At 50.4% G+C, this 14,924-nt stretch overlaps 2 protein-coding genes across 2 annotated transcripts; one reads left to right on the top strand and one right to left on the bottom strand.

The window, feature by feature from the left end:
* Window positions 1–1,289: 1,289 nt before the first annotated feature.
* On the bottom strand, window positions 1,290–3,584 carry LOC147645685 (uncharacterized). The gene has a single exon (XM_086874328.1). The coding sequence runs from the start codon at window positions 2,539–2,541 to the stop codon at window positions 1,885–1,887; it is 657 nt and encodes a 218-aa protein (XP_086730454.1). The 5' UTR covers window positions 2,542–3,584; the 3' UTR covers window positions 1,290–1,884.
* A 730-nt stretch (window positions 3,585–4,314) lies between these two features.
* LOC147645684 (uncharacterized) lies at window positions 4,315–14,655 on the top strand. The gene is made up of 2 exons (XM_086874324.1): window positions 4,315–4,505; window positions 13,463–14,655. Exon 2 carries the CDS (start codon window positions 13,495–13,497, stop codon window positions 14,233–14,235), a length of 741 nt encoding a protein of 246 aa, XP_086730450.1. The 5' UTR covers window positions 4,315–4,505; window positions 13,463–13,494; the 3' UTR covers window positions 14,236–14,655.
* The last annotated feature ends 269 nt before the right edge of the window (window positions 14,656–14,924 follow it).

Below are 14,924 nucleotides of genomic sequence, written 5' to 3'. Positions count from 1 at the left end.
CCCGCTCCATCCCTGGGCTGATTTTGGAGGGGTCGTGTGTGTCCCCAGCCCTGCTGTGACTCTGCCCTTGCCCGGCTGCTCCCAGTGTTCCCAGTAAAGCTTCCCAGTTTGCCCCTGTCCCGTTTATGGGGGGCAGTGGGGAGGGACTTGGGGAGACCCCATGGGGGTACCCTGTCAGGGACAGATGCTGCCCCAGGTTGGATCAGGACCCCCGTGTGTCCTCCTCCATCTGTCACCCTGTTCTGGGGACTCCTTTGGAGACACCTAACTCCAGCATGGCCACCCAGCAAACCCTAAAGAGCACTGGGACCCCTGAAGCCACCAGGGAAATTTGGGGAGGGGGTGCATGGGTGGTACCTGGACCATGGCAAGAGCCCAGTGCTGCCCCAGCTCGGCCTGCCCCGGCTCCATCCTGGCTCCTCCTATGGGATGTGAAAGAATTGGAAAAAAGGGGATCCAAGGGTGGGCACTGGGCTCGGGGGGACCAGAAGAAGAGATGGAGGAAGAGAAAAAGGGCCAGAGAGGAGAAGGAGGTGGGATGAAGGAGGAGCAAGACTCATCCAAACCCAATATGGGGCTCCCATGCCCCTCTTTTCCCCTGCTCCTCCACCCCTGCCCCACTGCCGACCAATCCACCACCCCACCTCTCCCCTCCCCCCTTTCACTCAATTCAAGCAGATCCTGGCAGCTTCCTCTTGGGAGCAATTCCTGAGTTTGGGGATTTTTGGGGTGCAGTTCTGGAGTGGAACAGCTCTGTCTGGCTTTCCCCTCCCTGCTGTGGCCTCTCAGCTGCCCCCCACACCCTGGGGGTGCTGGGATTTCCCTCCTGGGCACAAGGACGTTCATTCCCTTCCAGGAGCCCAATGCCCAGCTGGGGCTCCAGGCCAGGGGGTCCTTGAGCAGCTGCCCCAGAACCTCCGCCAGGGGCTCCCAGCGCAGCCGCAGCCGCTCAGCCTGGGCTCCCCAAAGCCCTCAGCAAGCCCCAAGTCCCTGCCAGGAACCCTCAACTCCCTCAAACCCAGCATCCCCCACAGCCCCTGCAAGTTCCCCCCATGGCAGTGCCCATGGCCATGTCCCCACATATCACTGGCCATGGCCCACCATGCCGTCACCCATGGCTGTGTCCCAACCATGTTTCCATCCTGGCACTGTCCCCCCACGTCTCCATCTGTGCCAGTGTCTCCCCATGTCCCCATGAATGGCCATGTTCCCATCCCTGTCCATGTGTCCTCATGTCACTCTCGATGTCCATGGCCCACCATGTCTATGTCCCTCAATGTCCCCACCTGTGTCTTACATCAATGTCTTTATTTTAATCTGAACTTAGATATTTTGAAAGGATAAAGAAAAATCAAAAGCAAATCAAAGCCAAAAGGAAAGGATTTTTGTGTCTCTACCAGCTGAGGACCCACATGCCTGGGTGGGAGGGAAGAGCATTTTTTGGAGGGCTTTCCACACCACTACCTCCAAAATCTTGGTCTTTGCCCCAGTTCATCAACATTTGGCTGAGGAAAACACCCTTGACTGAGGTAAGAAAAGATCTCCAAGTATTCCTTGATGGCAGTAGAAGACTGGACTGAAAGCAAAATACATTTTTTCCTTGAAAATCAACAAATCCGCTCTCCCAAAGGAATTCCCTATGTCTGTGTCCCAATGGATGTTCCTGCTCTGGTGTTCATCAAATGTCCACAGGGAGCCAGGAAGATGTGCAGCCTCCCAGGAAGCCAGGTGTCTTCCCAACATGGATCACCAGGACCACGGATCACCAGGGCTCTGCCCAACGGGGGTCACTGGGGATCATCCAATGCCCATCCTCCCATGGGGGATGGAGCTGGAGCAGCGCACGAAGCTCTTCCCGCACTCAGGTCACTCGCAGGGCTTCCCTTACTGGTGCCTCCGTTGGTGCTGGGTCAAGTTAGATCTCTGTGAGAAGCTCTTCCCACACTGGGGACACTCGTAGGGCCTCTCCCCACTGTGGATGCGCCGGTGGAGAGTGAGGTGGGTGTTGCGGTTGAAGCCCTTCCCGCAGTCGGGGCAGCGGAAGGGCCTCTCGTCTGTGTGAATCCGCTCATGTAGGAGGACATGGGAGCTGCGCTTAAACCTCTTCCCACACTCGGGACACTCGTAGGGCCTCTCCCCAGTGTGGATGAGCTGGTGTGTCCTCAGATTGGAGCTCCACCCAAACCTCTTCCCACATTCCAAGCAGGTGTAGGGCCGTTCCCCTGTGTGGCTCCTCTGGTGATGCATCAGGTTGCAGAGGTCACTGAAGCTCTTCCCACATTCCCCACACTCGTAGGGCTTTTTCCCAGTGTGGATGCTCTGGTGCCGGCGCAGGTAGGAGCTCTTTCTGAATCCCATCCCACATTCCAAGCACTTGTGGGGCTTCTGCCCACCATGAGGCTTCTCCCCCAGCTCTGAGCTCAGGCTGGATGCCCAGCCACCTTCCTGGCACAGGGGGGATCCTTCCTCCCCGCAGCTCCCTGGGCTGGGTCTGCAGACCCTCCTTGTGTGGGATCTCTGGGGCTTTTCCTTCTCCTCCATCCAGCCACGGCTTAGGAATGAAAAATCCGGGTTTGGGGGAAAAAACAAGAGGAGAGTGCCTTGGGCTAGGGGGTTCCTCCTTGCACAAGTTCATCCCAGAAAGTCATTGGGCAGCTTGTGTCTGGAAGAACCTCCAGGACACCAAGATTCAGCACAAACATCCTCCAAACATCAAAACAGATCAAAAACTTCCAAAACACAAAAAATCTGATATCCCCCCAAAATAGAAAGATTCAGCCCCCACAAAAAAACAAAACTCCAACATTTAGCCCAATAAAGCTCAGAAAACACCAAGATTCAGCCCCGGGAAAATCGTGCATCTCCCTGCCCGGGCACTCGCTGCATGGGGGGTGAGGGGGGCAGTGAGGTTGGGCCGGAGCAGGGGGTGCCTGAGAGAGGCCCCGAGCCCGGCAGAAGCCCCTGCACAGCCATGCAAGTGGCTCCTGGCCGGACTCGGGGATCCCCCTGGCCATCCCCGCTGGAGCAGCCTGGTCCTGAGGGAGTCTGGCCCCTGCGAGGGACCCCAGGCTGCAGCAGGACAAGGATTCCTGGCCCTCAGGGGGAGGCAGTGACATGACCTGACTGTGACCCCCATCCCTGTGCCTCTGGGCGGGGAGGGGGACGGAGAGGGGCACAAAGTTAAGCCCGGGAAGGAGGGACAGCTGGGGGGAAGATGCATTTCCGTAAGAATTACTTCTCTTCTCGTTTTCTTGTTCTGACACGTCTGAATAATAAATTCAATTAATTCCCCAAGTCAGGTGTGCTGTGCCCGTGACCAAGGATTGAACTGTCCCCACCCTCATCCAGACCCCCGAGCCTTTCCTTGTGTGTTCGGCTCCCCGCCCGGGGCAGGAAGGAGAGTCACAGAGTTTTGGCCTCGCTCCGGCATGCCCTGCTCCATCCCGGACTCACCCCAAGCTCGCAGCGCCCTCAGCTCCCGGGCACCCCGAGCTCCCGGCGCTTCAGCACAGCGGCGCTTCCTTGGCCTCCTGCCCGGGACGGGCCCAGCGCCGGGGCCGCTCCTCAGCCCAGGGGTCCGAGAAATGGCCGAGATCAGTCCAAGGCACGCGAGGCCGTACCGTGTGCAGAGCCCGCCGCTGGCTGCGATTGGCTGCTGCTGCCGTCACTCGTGGCTCTGGCGCGCGCTGATTGGGCAGAGCGGGGACAAGCCCGGCCCCGCTGGCGCCCCCAGGGCGGCCGTGGGGCAGGAGAGCCGCCATTGCCGGAGCGTCTGTGCGGGCCCGGCAGCGGCGGCAGCAGCGGCCGGAGCCCGGTGAGGCGGCGGCGGAGCTCGGAGGCGGCCCCAGCGCAGCGTCCCGGGCACAGCGCAGCCACCTCCGGCCCACCGACACGAAGCGGGATGAGCCAGCGCTGCTCCGCCACCGCCTCCTGCCGAGGCCCCAGCGGCAAGGAGACCGCGGGCAGCCGCTCCCGCAGCGCCCTCAGCCCAGGGCCAACACGGGCCGGCCACGGCACAAGCCACCCGCCACAGCCCCCTGCCGCCCCCTCCCGGGCCCGCAGCGAGCCCCGAACCCCCGCAGAACCGAGCGCGGCTCCCACCTGCGATGGCCGGGGCCGCCTCCGAGCTCCGCCGCCGCCTCACCGGGCTCCGGCCGCTGCTGCCGCCGCTGCCGGGCCCGCACAGACGCTCCGGCAATGGCGGCTCTCCCAAGCCACGGCCGCCCTGGGGGCGCCAGCGGGGCCGGGCTTGTCCCCGCTCTGCCCAATCAGCGCGCGCCAGAGCCACGAGTGACGGCAGAAGCAGCCAATCGCAGCCAGCGGCGGGCTCTGCACACGGCACGGCCTCGCGTGCCTTGGGCTGATCTCGGCCATTTCTCGGACCCCTGGGCCGAGGAGCGGCCCCGGCGCTGGGCCCGGCCCGGGCAGGAGGCCAAGGAAGCGCCGCTGCGCTGAAGCGTCGGGAGCTCGGGGTGCCCGGGAGCTGAGGGCGCTGCGAGCTTGGGGTGAGTCCGGGATGGAGCAGGGCATGCCGGAGCGAGGCCAAAACTCTGTGACTCTCCTTCCTGCCCCGGGCGGGGAGCCGAACACACAAGGAAAGGCTCGGGGGTCTGGATGAGGGTGGGGACAGTTCAATCCTTGGTCACGGGCACAGCACACCTGACTTGGGGAATTAATTGAATTTATTATTCAGACGTGTCAGAACAAGAAAACGAGAAGAGAAGTAATTCTTACGGAAATGCATCTTCCCCCCAGCTGTCCCTCCTTCCCGGGCTTAACTTTGTGTCCCTCTCCGTCCCCCTCCCCGCCCAGAGGCACAGGGATGGGGGTCACAGTCAGGTCATGTCACTGCCTCCCCCTGAGGGCCAGGAATCCTTGTCCTGCTGCAGCCTGGGGTCCCTCGCAGGGGCCAGACTCCCTCAGGACCAGGCTACTCCAGCGGGGATGGCCAGGGGGATCCCCGAGTCCGGCCAGGAGCCACTTGCATGGCTGTGCAGGGGCTTCTGCCGGGCTCGGGGCCTCTCTCAGGCACCCCCTGCTCCGGCCCGGCCTCATTGCCCCCCTCACCCCCCAGGCAGCGAGTGCCGGGGCAGGGAGATGCACGATTTTCCCGGGGCTGAATCTTGGTGTTTTCTGAGCTTTATTGGGCTAAATGTTGGTGCTTTGTTTTTTTGTGGGAGCTGCATCTTTCTATTTTGAGGGGATATCAGATTTTTTGTGTTTTGGAAGTTTTTGATCTGTCTTTGTTAGCGTTCAGGAACACACATAATCACAGACTGATTGTATGCAGGTACTTTATTGAAGCGTTGGGGAACTGGGGGTATCAGCAACCCAAATCTAGCTCCATTATCTTTGTCCAAAGTGCACATATTTCTACAATTTCAGCTGTAGCAGTAATCACTGTAACAACCTTATCGATATTGCTTCATTACTAAATTTTCATTAACTTTATCTATATTGCTTCATGAGAGTTAGCTCATCCTTGTATGAACATGTCCAAATCTTATCTCTGGGTGGGTATCTTGGAGACCCCAAGTACCAGTTCCCGTTACTGTAAACATTTCAGCTTGCTAGATCATCCCTAATACCCAGCATTCATGTGGCCTACCTCTACATGATTTTAAGAAACATTTTCAGAAACATTTAACGCCATAGTAACATATTTCCCCTCTTTGAAAATATTTCACTTGACTATAATAAGTGTAATGCTTTCACTATATACAGTCCTTTTTCTGAGTTTATACTTGATGTTCGTCTTTGAATCCACAGTTGTCGTAAGCGTTGCTGCACTCTGGAGGACTTGGAGATCACAAATGTGGATGTGGATCTCTGTCCCGTGTCAGTGCCTTTATTATCTTCTGGTTCCAGGATACTCTTTTCTTTATCTCTCCTTTCAGAACTGCACAGATTAACTAGATTGCTAAGAACACAATTAGTAGGATTATCAGACTCTCAAGAATAGATTTGATCCATGAGCTCACATTCCATCCTAACCCTTCAAAACTTTTATCTACCCAACTTGTGGTCAGATCTTCCCTCTCTTTCTGTGCTTCATGTTCTATTTGTTTTAACTGATTAATGTTGTGTTCTACATATGCAGTTCCATTTGGGCTGTGGATGCAGCAGTGATCAATTTGTCCTTTTAGGTACCCGCACACTCCGTGTTCTTTCAACAATAACATATCTAAAGCCAATCTGTTTTGCAGGGTCATTTTAGTTGTGGCTTGTAATTGTACATTTAGCTCTCTAAATCCCTCTTTGGTAACTCTTGCCAATCTTTCTATCTGGCCTGTAAGTTTGTACAACATCTTTCTATTATCATAATTTGCTATTGGACCAAACAAGGATTCCAGAGCCCACTCAAATTTTACACTACTGGAGGGTTCCTGCTGTCTTTCTTCATCTTCAGCTTTGTTTTCCTGAACTTCTCGTCTAGTCCTTATTTGCAGAAGTTCATGCTCTCCCTTAAATGGGGACCTTTTCCAAATTGGGCATAAGGTGGGGAGGCCTAAAGTAATCTCTTTTACTTTTTTACCTACAGGCAGATGTGTTGTCCAGGTGCCATCGCTTGCTGCCCATCCAAATTGGCCTGGACTCTGAATTGTACTTGTGCTACATATTACCTTTTGGATCGCTTGTCCTATCTTGTCATTTATTTCACCTTGTTTATGTTTGATTCCTCTGCAGGCACATCCAATTTGCAGAGCTACCACTAGTGGTGGCATTTGTTTTATTTCTTCATCATCAGAAGTACAGTCCTAAGTTTTGTTCCATACCCACCAATTCACTTTGTCTGCCTCCATTCTACTACTGGTTGCAGTGTTCCATACCCCTGGATCTGTTTCACTTTCAGAGCCTTCCCACTTAATGCACCAAGAGCTATCTGCCATAGATTGGAATTTCTGAAGCCCACTCATTGACCATGAACTGTCCCAAGCTTCAGCCTGATCTTTTCCTTCCTGTTCTTCACATTTCCACTTTGATACTGGAATCTTTTCTTTAATGACCTTTGCTATCTTTTCATAATACCATCCATAATTCCCTAATCCCCCATACCAGCCTAGTTTTGGTTCATACTTTCCTCCATTTTCATGGAAATCCCATATACATGAATACTTTGGCTTCACAGCATTTTCAAACACTGTCTTATTTGGGTACTCGTAATCTATATGCAGTACAAAGCTCACATTTTCATTTTTATTCTTTTGTATTTCAGCTAATTTTGATGTTATAATTCCCCAATTTATTTGGTCTCCTGCTGCCTTTGGTATTGGCAGACAGGCAGTTATTTTGCTGGTGTTTTGCATGTTGGCTAAATCTTGAATTAATCCAATCATCCCATTTTCTGCCTGAATAGTATGAGAGACTTTTATCACTTGTATTTCTGGCTGCACCCCCACATCCCTCTTCATTCTCAAATGCAGAGTTGTCAGCTGATCCTTTTGCATTTCACATCCCAAGGTAACATTGATTCCAACTGTTGGCCCTAAAGGCCATGACATAATCACCATTACAGTCACTAGCAACCTAGACATTTGAAACAATCAAACCCGGTTTATCTGCAGCTTTGTTGGCCCTACAGTTTGTGCAGTCCACAGTGCAGGGGAAACCTTCTTCACTCTGGTGTAATGTATGCAGGGATCCAGTCCAGCTCCTTTGACTGCTGTCAAGGTAGTTAACAGTACCTGATAGGGTCCATTCCACCTTTCTTTTAATGGTTCTTCCTTCCAGCTTTTACCGTACACTTCATCTCCCGGGGGGATGTCATGAACTGGATTCTCAAGAGTCAGCGGCCTGTTCCACACAAGGGTGCTCCGAAGCCGAGCTCGACCTTTTCCAAGAGACAGAACATAATTCTACACCTCTTGCTTCCCTGTAACATGTACATTTGGATTAGGTTCAGGGCATTCATATGGTTTCCCATCCAATATCTCATAAGGACTGACTGACATCCCGCTTCTAGGCTTTATCCGAATCCTCAGCAGTGCTATTGGTAAAGCTTGTGGCTACTGCAATTTAGCCTCTTGGCATCTTTTGCTGATTTGCCTCTTCAATGTCTGATTCATCCTCTCTACCTGTCCACTGGATTGGGGTCTCCATGGTGTATGGAGATGCCAAGCTATTCCCAGTAACCTACTCACCTCCCTCACTACTGTGGCTGTGAAATGTGGGTCCCTATCTGATGTTATTCCTAGAGGCACCCCAAATCTTGGAATGATTTCTTGCAGTAACCACTTGACTGTCTCCTTTGCTTGATTTGTGTGACAGCGAAGAGCTTCTGGCCATCCTGAAAATGTGTCAAGCCCTACCAATAGATATTTGTATCCTCAAGTTCTTGCTAATTCTACAAAATCTACTTGCCAATAATCTCCTGGTTCTACTCCTACCCAAATTTTCCCTAATTGTGCCTGTCATCTAGCCACTGGATTGTTCTTTAAGCAAATTTCACATTTTGACATTACTGATTTTGCCATTGTTAACATCCATACTGAAATTAAATTTTGTTTTAACAATTTCACCAATGCCTCTGCACCCCAATGACATTTGTTATGTTTAATTTGTAGAAGTTCTCTCATTCTCAAGGGGGGTACCACTACTTGTCCCTGTGTACTCACATACCACCCTTCTGAATTCTTCTGTGCATTCTGTGAGCATCCCAATTTCTCATCCTCTATTGAATATTTTGGTTCTGGGGGTAAATTGAATTGAGATACATTAGTTTTTAAAGGTATCAATGCCATTGCAGTTTGCACTTCTCGAGCAGCTTGTCGGGCTGTCCAGTCTGCTTTCCGATTTCCCTCATGAATTTTGGAGCTTCCTGATTGGTGAGCTTTACAGTGCATGATTGCTACTTGGTCAGGCTTTGGTATTGCTTTTATTAATTGCAGGACTGCATCTTGATGTGTGTGCCTTGAGGAGACAGCAGTCCTCTTTCTTTCCCCAGTGCCCCGTGTACATGCACCACTCCAAAAGCATGTTTTGAATCAGTCCAGATATTTACTTTGTTCCCTTCACTCATCTCTAATGCCCTGGTTAAACCAACCAATTCTGCTCGTTGGGCAGATGTGTTTGCTGGTAAGGAACAAAGCTGGATTCAGAAGGTTTAGCTGTCTTTAATGTGAAATCATCGTGCTCGGTTAGGATTGCCTGGAATTTCATCATCCTGCTTGGAGATAGCCAATGGCTCCCCTTTTGTTCTAAACCAGTGGTCACCATGTGTGGCACATAGACATCTATGTGTCTGCCCATCGTGAGTTTCCTGGCTTCTTGGATCAGCATCACAGTGACTGCAACTGCCGCAGGCATGAAGGCCATCCAGCACTCACGTTGTCAAGTTGTTTGGAAAAGCAGCCTACCAGCCTTTTCCAGCTTCCCAAATGTTGGGTCAGCACTGCCAGTGCTGGGTGTGATCTTTCATGCACAAACAGCTGAAAATCTTTGGACAAATCAGGCAATCCTAACACTGGAGCTGTTGTCAATGCCTCCTTCAGTTTGAGGAAGGCCTCCTTCTGTGGTCTGCCCCAGGTAAGCGGTTGTGTCTTCTGGGCTTCATACAGGGGTTTTGCAATTAGTCCATAGTCCATGATCCACAGGCTGCACCACTCTGTCATCCCAAAGCAAACTCGCAGCTCATGCAGGTTCTGGGGTTCTGGAATAGCACAAATAGCTTGAATACGGTTAGTACCCAATTTACATTGCCCTTGTGAGATTTCACATCCCAGGTAAATCACAGTCTGCTGGGCAATTTGTGCCTTTTCTTTAGACACCTTATATCCTCCCATTCCTAGTTGATTTAAAATTTCAATTGTTACCTTTATGCAGGTTGTTTTCTCTTCTGTAGCTGTCAGTATATCACCAACATACTGTAACAGCAGGTATTGTTCTCTTGGTACTTGCCCATTCTCGTTCCAAATCTCCAGCTCCTTCGCCACCTGACTTCCAAATAGGGTTGGACTGTTCTTGTATCCTTGTGGGAGTCGTGTTCAGGTGAGCTGAGTTTTCCTTCCATTGTCTGGATTTTCCCATTCAAAGGCAGACAGTTTCCTACTTTCTTTGTCAAGTGGTATGCAGAAAAAGTCATCTTTTGAATCAATTACAGTAAAGCATTTCTATTTCTCTTTCACAAATGTCAACAATGTGTAGGGATTAGCTACCACTGGGTAAATATCTTTAGATATTCCATTTATTGCTCTCAAATCCTGTACTAGTCTGTACTCACCATTTGGTTTCTTCACTGGAAGTATTGGTGTATTCAATTCTGATTCACATTCTTCTAAAATTTGGTACTTCAAAAATTTATCAATAATCTTTACTATTCCTTGCCGTGCTTCTGGCTTTATGGGATACTGTTTAACCTGGACAGCTTTTGCTCCTTCTTTTCATTCTACATGTCCTGGTTGTGCCAACTTAGATTTTCCTGGTATGTCTGTTTCCCATAGAGAGGGAATTACTGCATCCTCTACTTCCCGAGGGATAGCAGGGTCTGTTTTTTCTTTTATCATTAAGATTTGTCCTGTCTTTGATTCAGGTATTTTCATTGAAAGCTCCCCGTTTTCAAAAGTTATCACTGCATCAAGTTTTGCTAATAAATCTCATCCTCAAAGTGGAATTGGACACTGAGGCATATCTAAAAATTCATGTGTTAACACTTTGTTTCCAAAACACAAATCCAGGGGTTGCAGGAATGGTCGATTCTTCTCCTTCCCTGTGGCTCCAACTATTGTTGCTGTTTTGTCTCCAGCTTGCCCTTTTAGATCATTTAGCACAGACTATGTAGCCCCCGTATCCACCAGAAATTTTACTTCTTTATCTCCCAATTGTATAGTTACTAAAGGTTCTTGTATTGGTTTTTGTTCTGATTCTAGTCAGCTGTTGTACTCCCCCAGCACCATTAATTTGGAAGCATCTTGATTCTGCTTGAACTGCTTGCCCTGGTTAAACCGATTTGGACATTCATTTTTCCAGTGCCCCTCTTGTCTACAAGAAGCACATTGATTTAACCCCAATCTTGGCAAAACCCATCCCCCTCGTCCTCTGCCAAGTCCGCCCCTCCCCAGTCCACGACCACCTCTGCCGCATCCTCTGAAACCTGGATTCTCTCTTCCTTGGATCACTGCCAAAAGATTTTGCTGCTGCTTTTTACTAGCTTCCTTTTCCCTGTTACTGTATACTTTCCAAGCCACTTCAAGTAATTGATTCAAATTCCTTGAATCTTCTCCTTCTGACTTCTGCAGTTTTCTCCTAATATCATCCTGCAACTGCCCAAGAAAAATGAATGCCAGCTGAACATTCGCTTGTTCTGTTTCTAGTTGAAGATCTGTATACTTTCTTGCTGCCTCCTTAAGCCTTTCCAAAAATGCAGCAGGGGATTCTTTCTTTTCCTGTCTTATCTCATACAATTTAGACCAATTCATAGCCGTAGTTACAGCATTCCCAACCCCTGTCTGGAGCCACTCTTGATATCTCTTCAGGCTCCGCATGTCCCCAAAGGCATTGGGATCCCACCCTGCATCCTCGGTTAGAAAGTTCTCATCTAAAGTCGTCGTCAGCACCCCAGTTCTGAGATCTTCTCTCATCTTCTCCTTGGCTGCTCTAAGCACCATCTCTTTCTCAGTAGAGTCCATTTAATTATCCACTATTACTTGTATATCATCCCAAACTGGATCTGAGTTTTCATAATCATTTTTACCACCCCTGCTACTTTATCAGGGTTTTCTCTCTAAGTTCCAGCTGATTGTTTCCAAATTATCAAGTCTGCGGGTGAAAAAGGAACTTCCACAAACACCGGCCCTTCTACTGCTACTCCTTGTCTCAAGGGGGCAATCACAGTCCACCTTTGTCTGCCCAAATCTTTTCCCGTTCTACCCAGAACCGGAGCGAGCTGTGACCGAGTCCGATGGGATACCGGTGTCGCTGATTTATTATCATCACCCCCGCTACTGCTATCTTCCTCCCCAGCATTTTTCACATTTCCTTGTATCACGGTTAGATTTGGATCATCTCCTGGAGAAGAAGGATCAGGTGAAGGCGGTAGAGGAGGATAAAGAGGGCAAGGTGAAGTGGGATTAGGCGAGATAGGGTTAGGTGAAATAGGATTGGGTGAAGTGGGGGCAGACAAAACAAAATTGTGTTCTTTTGGTTCTGCTGAATCCACTTGTAAATCAACATCCATCTCTTTCCCCCAACACAAACTTTCTTTTAATGCCAGGTGCTCTAAACAACTTTTTCTTTTACACAAAGCTCACATTTATCACTCACACGTGCCTTAACTGCCATCAATCCACACTCAGCCTGCCATTCTGGCTTGTCTCACAAATAGAAAAACAAATCAACGTACGAAACTTCATCCCACTTTCCCTCGGGCTTACAGAACAACATCAACTGTAAAATGGTGTTCTACTGCAAAGATACATTTCTCAGCCACTTTTCCCCACTGTCTAGGTCATATCCTGTCCACCATGTATTACAATAATCAATCAACTTTATGTAAATCTTGCCCAAAGTTTCCCTGTTTGCAATGTGCTAATAAGCACCCCAAAGGAGAAGTAGGTGGTACAGGGGCATTGCCACCTCAAATCCCTTTAAGCTTCTCCATGTTACAGTTACAATACACCACACACCACTGCTGCCCAACCTGCAACGCTTTCGCACTTGTCTGACAGGCGGCGCCTGGGCAATACCAGGAATTCCTCCAGCCCAACCGTGCGAAGCTTTGGCTGCGTCTTATCGGCAGGCACCAGAGCAGACCGAAAAGCACCTCACCTCTCTCAGAGGGACGTTGTGAGCGGCGCAGACGGTCGCAGCTGGATGGGCTTCCCGAGAATCCCTCGGTGCCGGCTGGAGCATGATCGGGTCGTGAGCTCGCTCAGCAGCACTCACAGGGACCCATCTGGGTCACCAAAATGTTAGCGTTCATGAACACACATAATCACAGACTGATTATATGTAGGTGCTTTATTGAAGTGCGTGGGCACTAGGGGTATCAGCAACCCAAATCTATCTCCATCGTCTTTGTCCAAAGTGCACATATTTCTACAATTTCAGCTGTAGCAGTAATCACTATAACAACCTTATCAATATTGCTTCATTAATATTGCTTCATTAACTTTATCTATATTGCTTCATGAGAGTTAGCTCATCCTTGTATGAACATGTCCGAATCTTATCTCTGGGTGGGTATCTTGGAGACCCCAAGTACCAGTTCCCGTTACCGTAAACATTTCAGCTTGCTAGATCATCCCCAATACCAAGCATTCTTGTGGCCTACCTCTACATGATTTTAATAAGCATTTTCAGAAACATTTAACTCCATAGTAACGTCTTGATGTTTGGAGGATATTTGTGCTGAATCTTGGTGTCCTGGAGGTTCTTCCAGACACAAGATGCCCAATGACTTCCTGAGATGAACTTGGGCAAGAAAGAATCCCCACCCCAAGACACTCTTCTCTTGTTTTTTCCCCAGACCAGGATTTTTCATTCCCAAACCGAGGCCAGATGGAGGAGAAGGAAAGGCCCCAGAGATCCCACACGAGGAGGGGCTGCAAACCCAGCCCAAGGAGCTGTGAAGAGGAAAGATCCCCCCTGTGCCAGGAAGGTGGCCAGAGATCCAGCCAGAGCTCGGAGCTTGGGGTGAAGCCTCACGGAGGGGAGAAGCCCTACAAGTGCTTGGAATGTGGGAAGGGCTTCAAAAAGAGTTCCTACCTGATCCGGCACCAGGTGATTCACACTGGGGAAAAGCCCTGCGAGTGTGGGGAATGTGGGAAGAGCTTCAGCCAGAGCTCCAGCCTCATGCGGCACCAAGTGATTCACACTGGGGAAAAGCCCTACAAGTGTGGAAAATGTGGGAAGAGCTTCAATGACCGCTCCAGCCTTAGGAAGCACCAGAGGAGCCACACAGGGGAACGACCCTACACCTGCTTGGATTGTGGGAAGAGCTTTGGGTGGAGTGACACCCTGAGGACACACCAGCTCGTTCACACCGGGGAGAAGCCCTACGAGTGTCCGGAGTGTGGGAAGAGGTTTCAGCGCAGTTCCACTCTCATCAGACATGAGCGGATTCACACAGATGAGAGGCCCTTCCGCTGCCCTGACTGCGGGAAGAGCTTCAACCGCAACACCATCCTCACTGCCCACCGGCGCATCCATACTGGGGAGAGGCCCTACGAGTGTCCCCAGTGTGGGAAGAGCTTCTCACAGAGATCTAACTTGACCCAACACCAACGGAGTCACCATTAAGGGAAGCCCTGCGAGTGCCCCAAGTGTGGGAAGAGCTTCGTGCGCTGCTCCAGCTCCATCCCCCATGGGAGGATGGGCGTTGGATGATCCCCAGTGACCCCCGTTGGGCAGAGCCCTGGTGATCCGTGGTCCTGGTGATCCGTGTTGGGAAGACACCTGGCTGAGAGGCTCCACATCTTCCTGGCTCCCTGTGGACACCTGGATGAACACACGAGCAGGAACATCCATTCAGACACAGATCAACAATGGGAATTCCTTGGGGAAAGCTGATTTGTTGACTTTCAATCCCAGAAAATTGTTAAAAGTAATGGAATTCACAAGCCCTATTTGTTTCACTTCAACATGTTGTTCTTCCCAACACCTCTCCTTCCTTTTTTTGGAATTCAACACAAACTTAGAGTAAAAAAGTTTTCTAAGTGCTCTTGCTGCGTGATGCCACATTGTGTCGTCCATGCAGAAATTAATGAAGAAAACACAAATTGCCTGCTGAGACCCTTCTGCTCCCTTCCAAATCACTACTCAAGAAGAAGCCTCAGGCACATGCCCATAGTCCCTCTCTGCCAGCAGCTCCGAGCTGCATTGCACAGTGCTTGCTGTGCCCCAGAGAGCACCAAGCAGGCTGGCCTGATGCCCCTGAATATTTCTGCAAAACCCTTTGCATTTCACACCTTTGCTGTGGCTCAGTGCAG

Source organism: Cyanistes caeruleus, unplaced genomic scaffold (assembly GCF_971803275.1).
Source record: "Cyanistes caeruleus unplaced genomic scaffold, bCyaCae1.hap1.1 HAP1_SCAFFOLD_192, whole genome shotgun sequence".
Lineage (NCBI taxonomy): Eukaryota > Metazoa > Chordata > Aves > Passeriformes > Paridae > Cyanistes > Cyanistes caeruleus.
The sequence above is the reverse complement of the archived record's forward strand: the minus strand, read 5'-3'. Positions and strand labels throughout refer to the sequence as shown.

Excerpts from the sequence above, each read along its gene's own strand:
- LOC147645685 (XM_086874328.1), bottom strand. The coding sequence starts at position 2,541 with ATGGAGGAGAAGGAAAAGCCCCAGAGATCCCACACAAGGAGGGTCTGC.
- LOC147645684 (XM_086874324.1), top strand. The coding sequence starts at position 13,495 with ATGGAGGAGAAGGAAAGGCCCCAGAGATCCCACACGAGGAGGGGCTGC.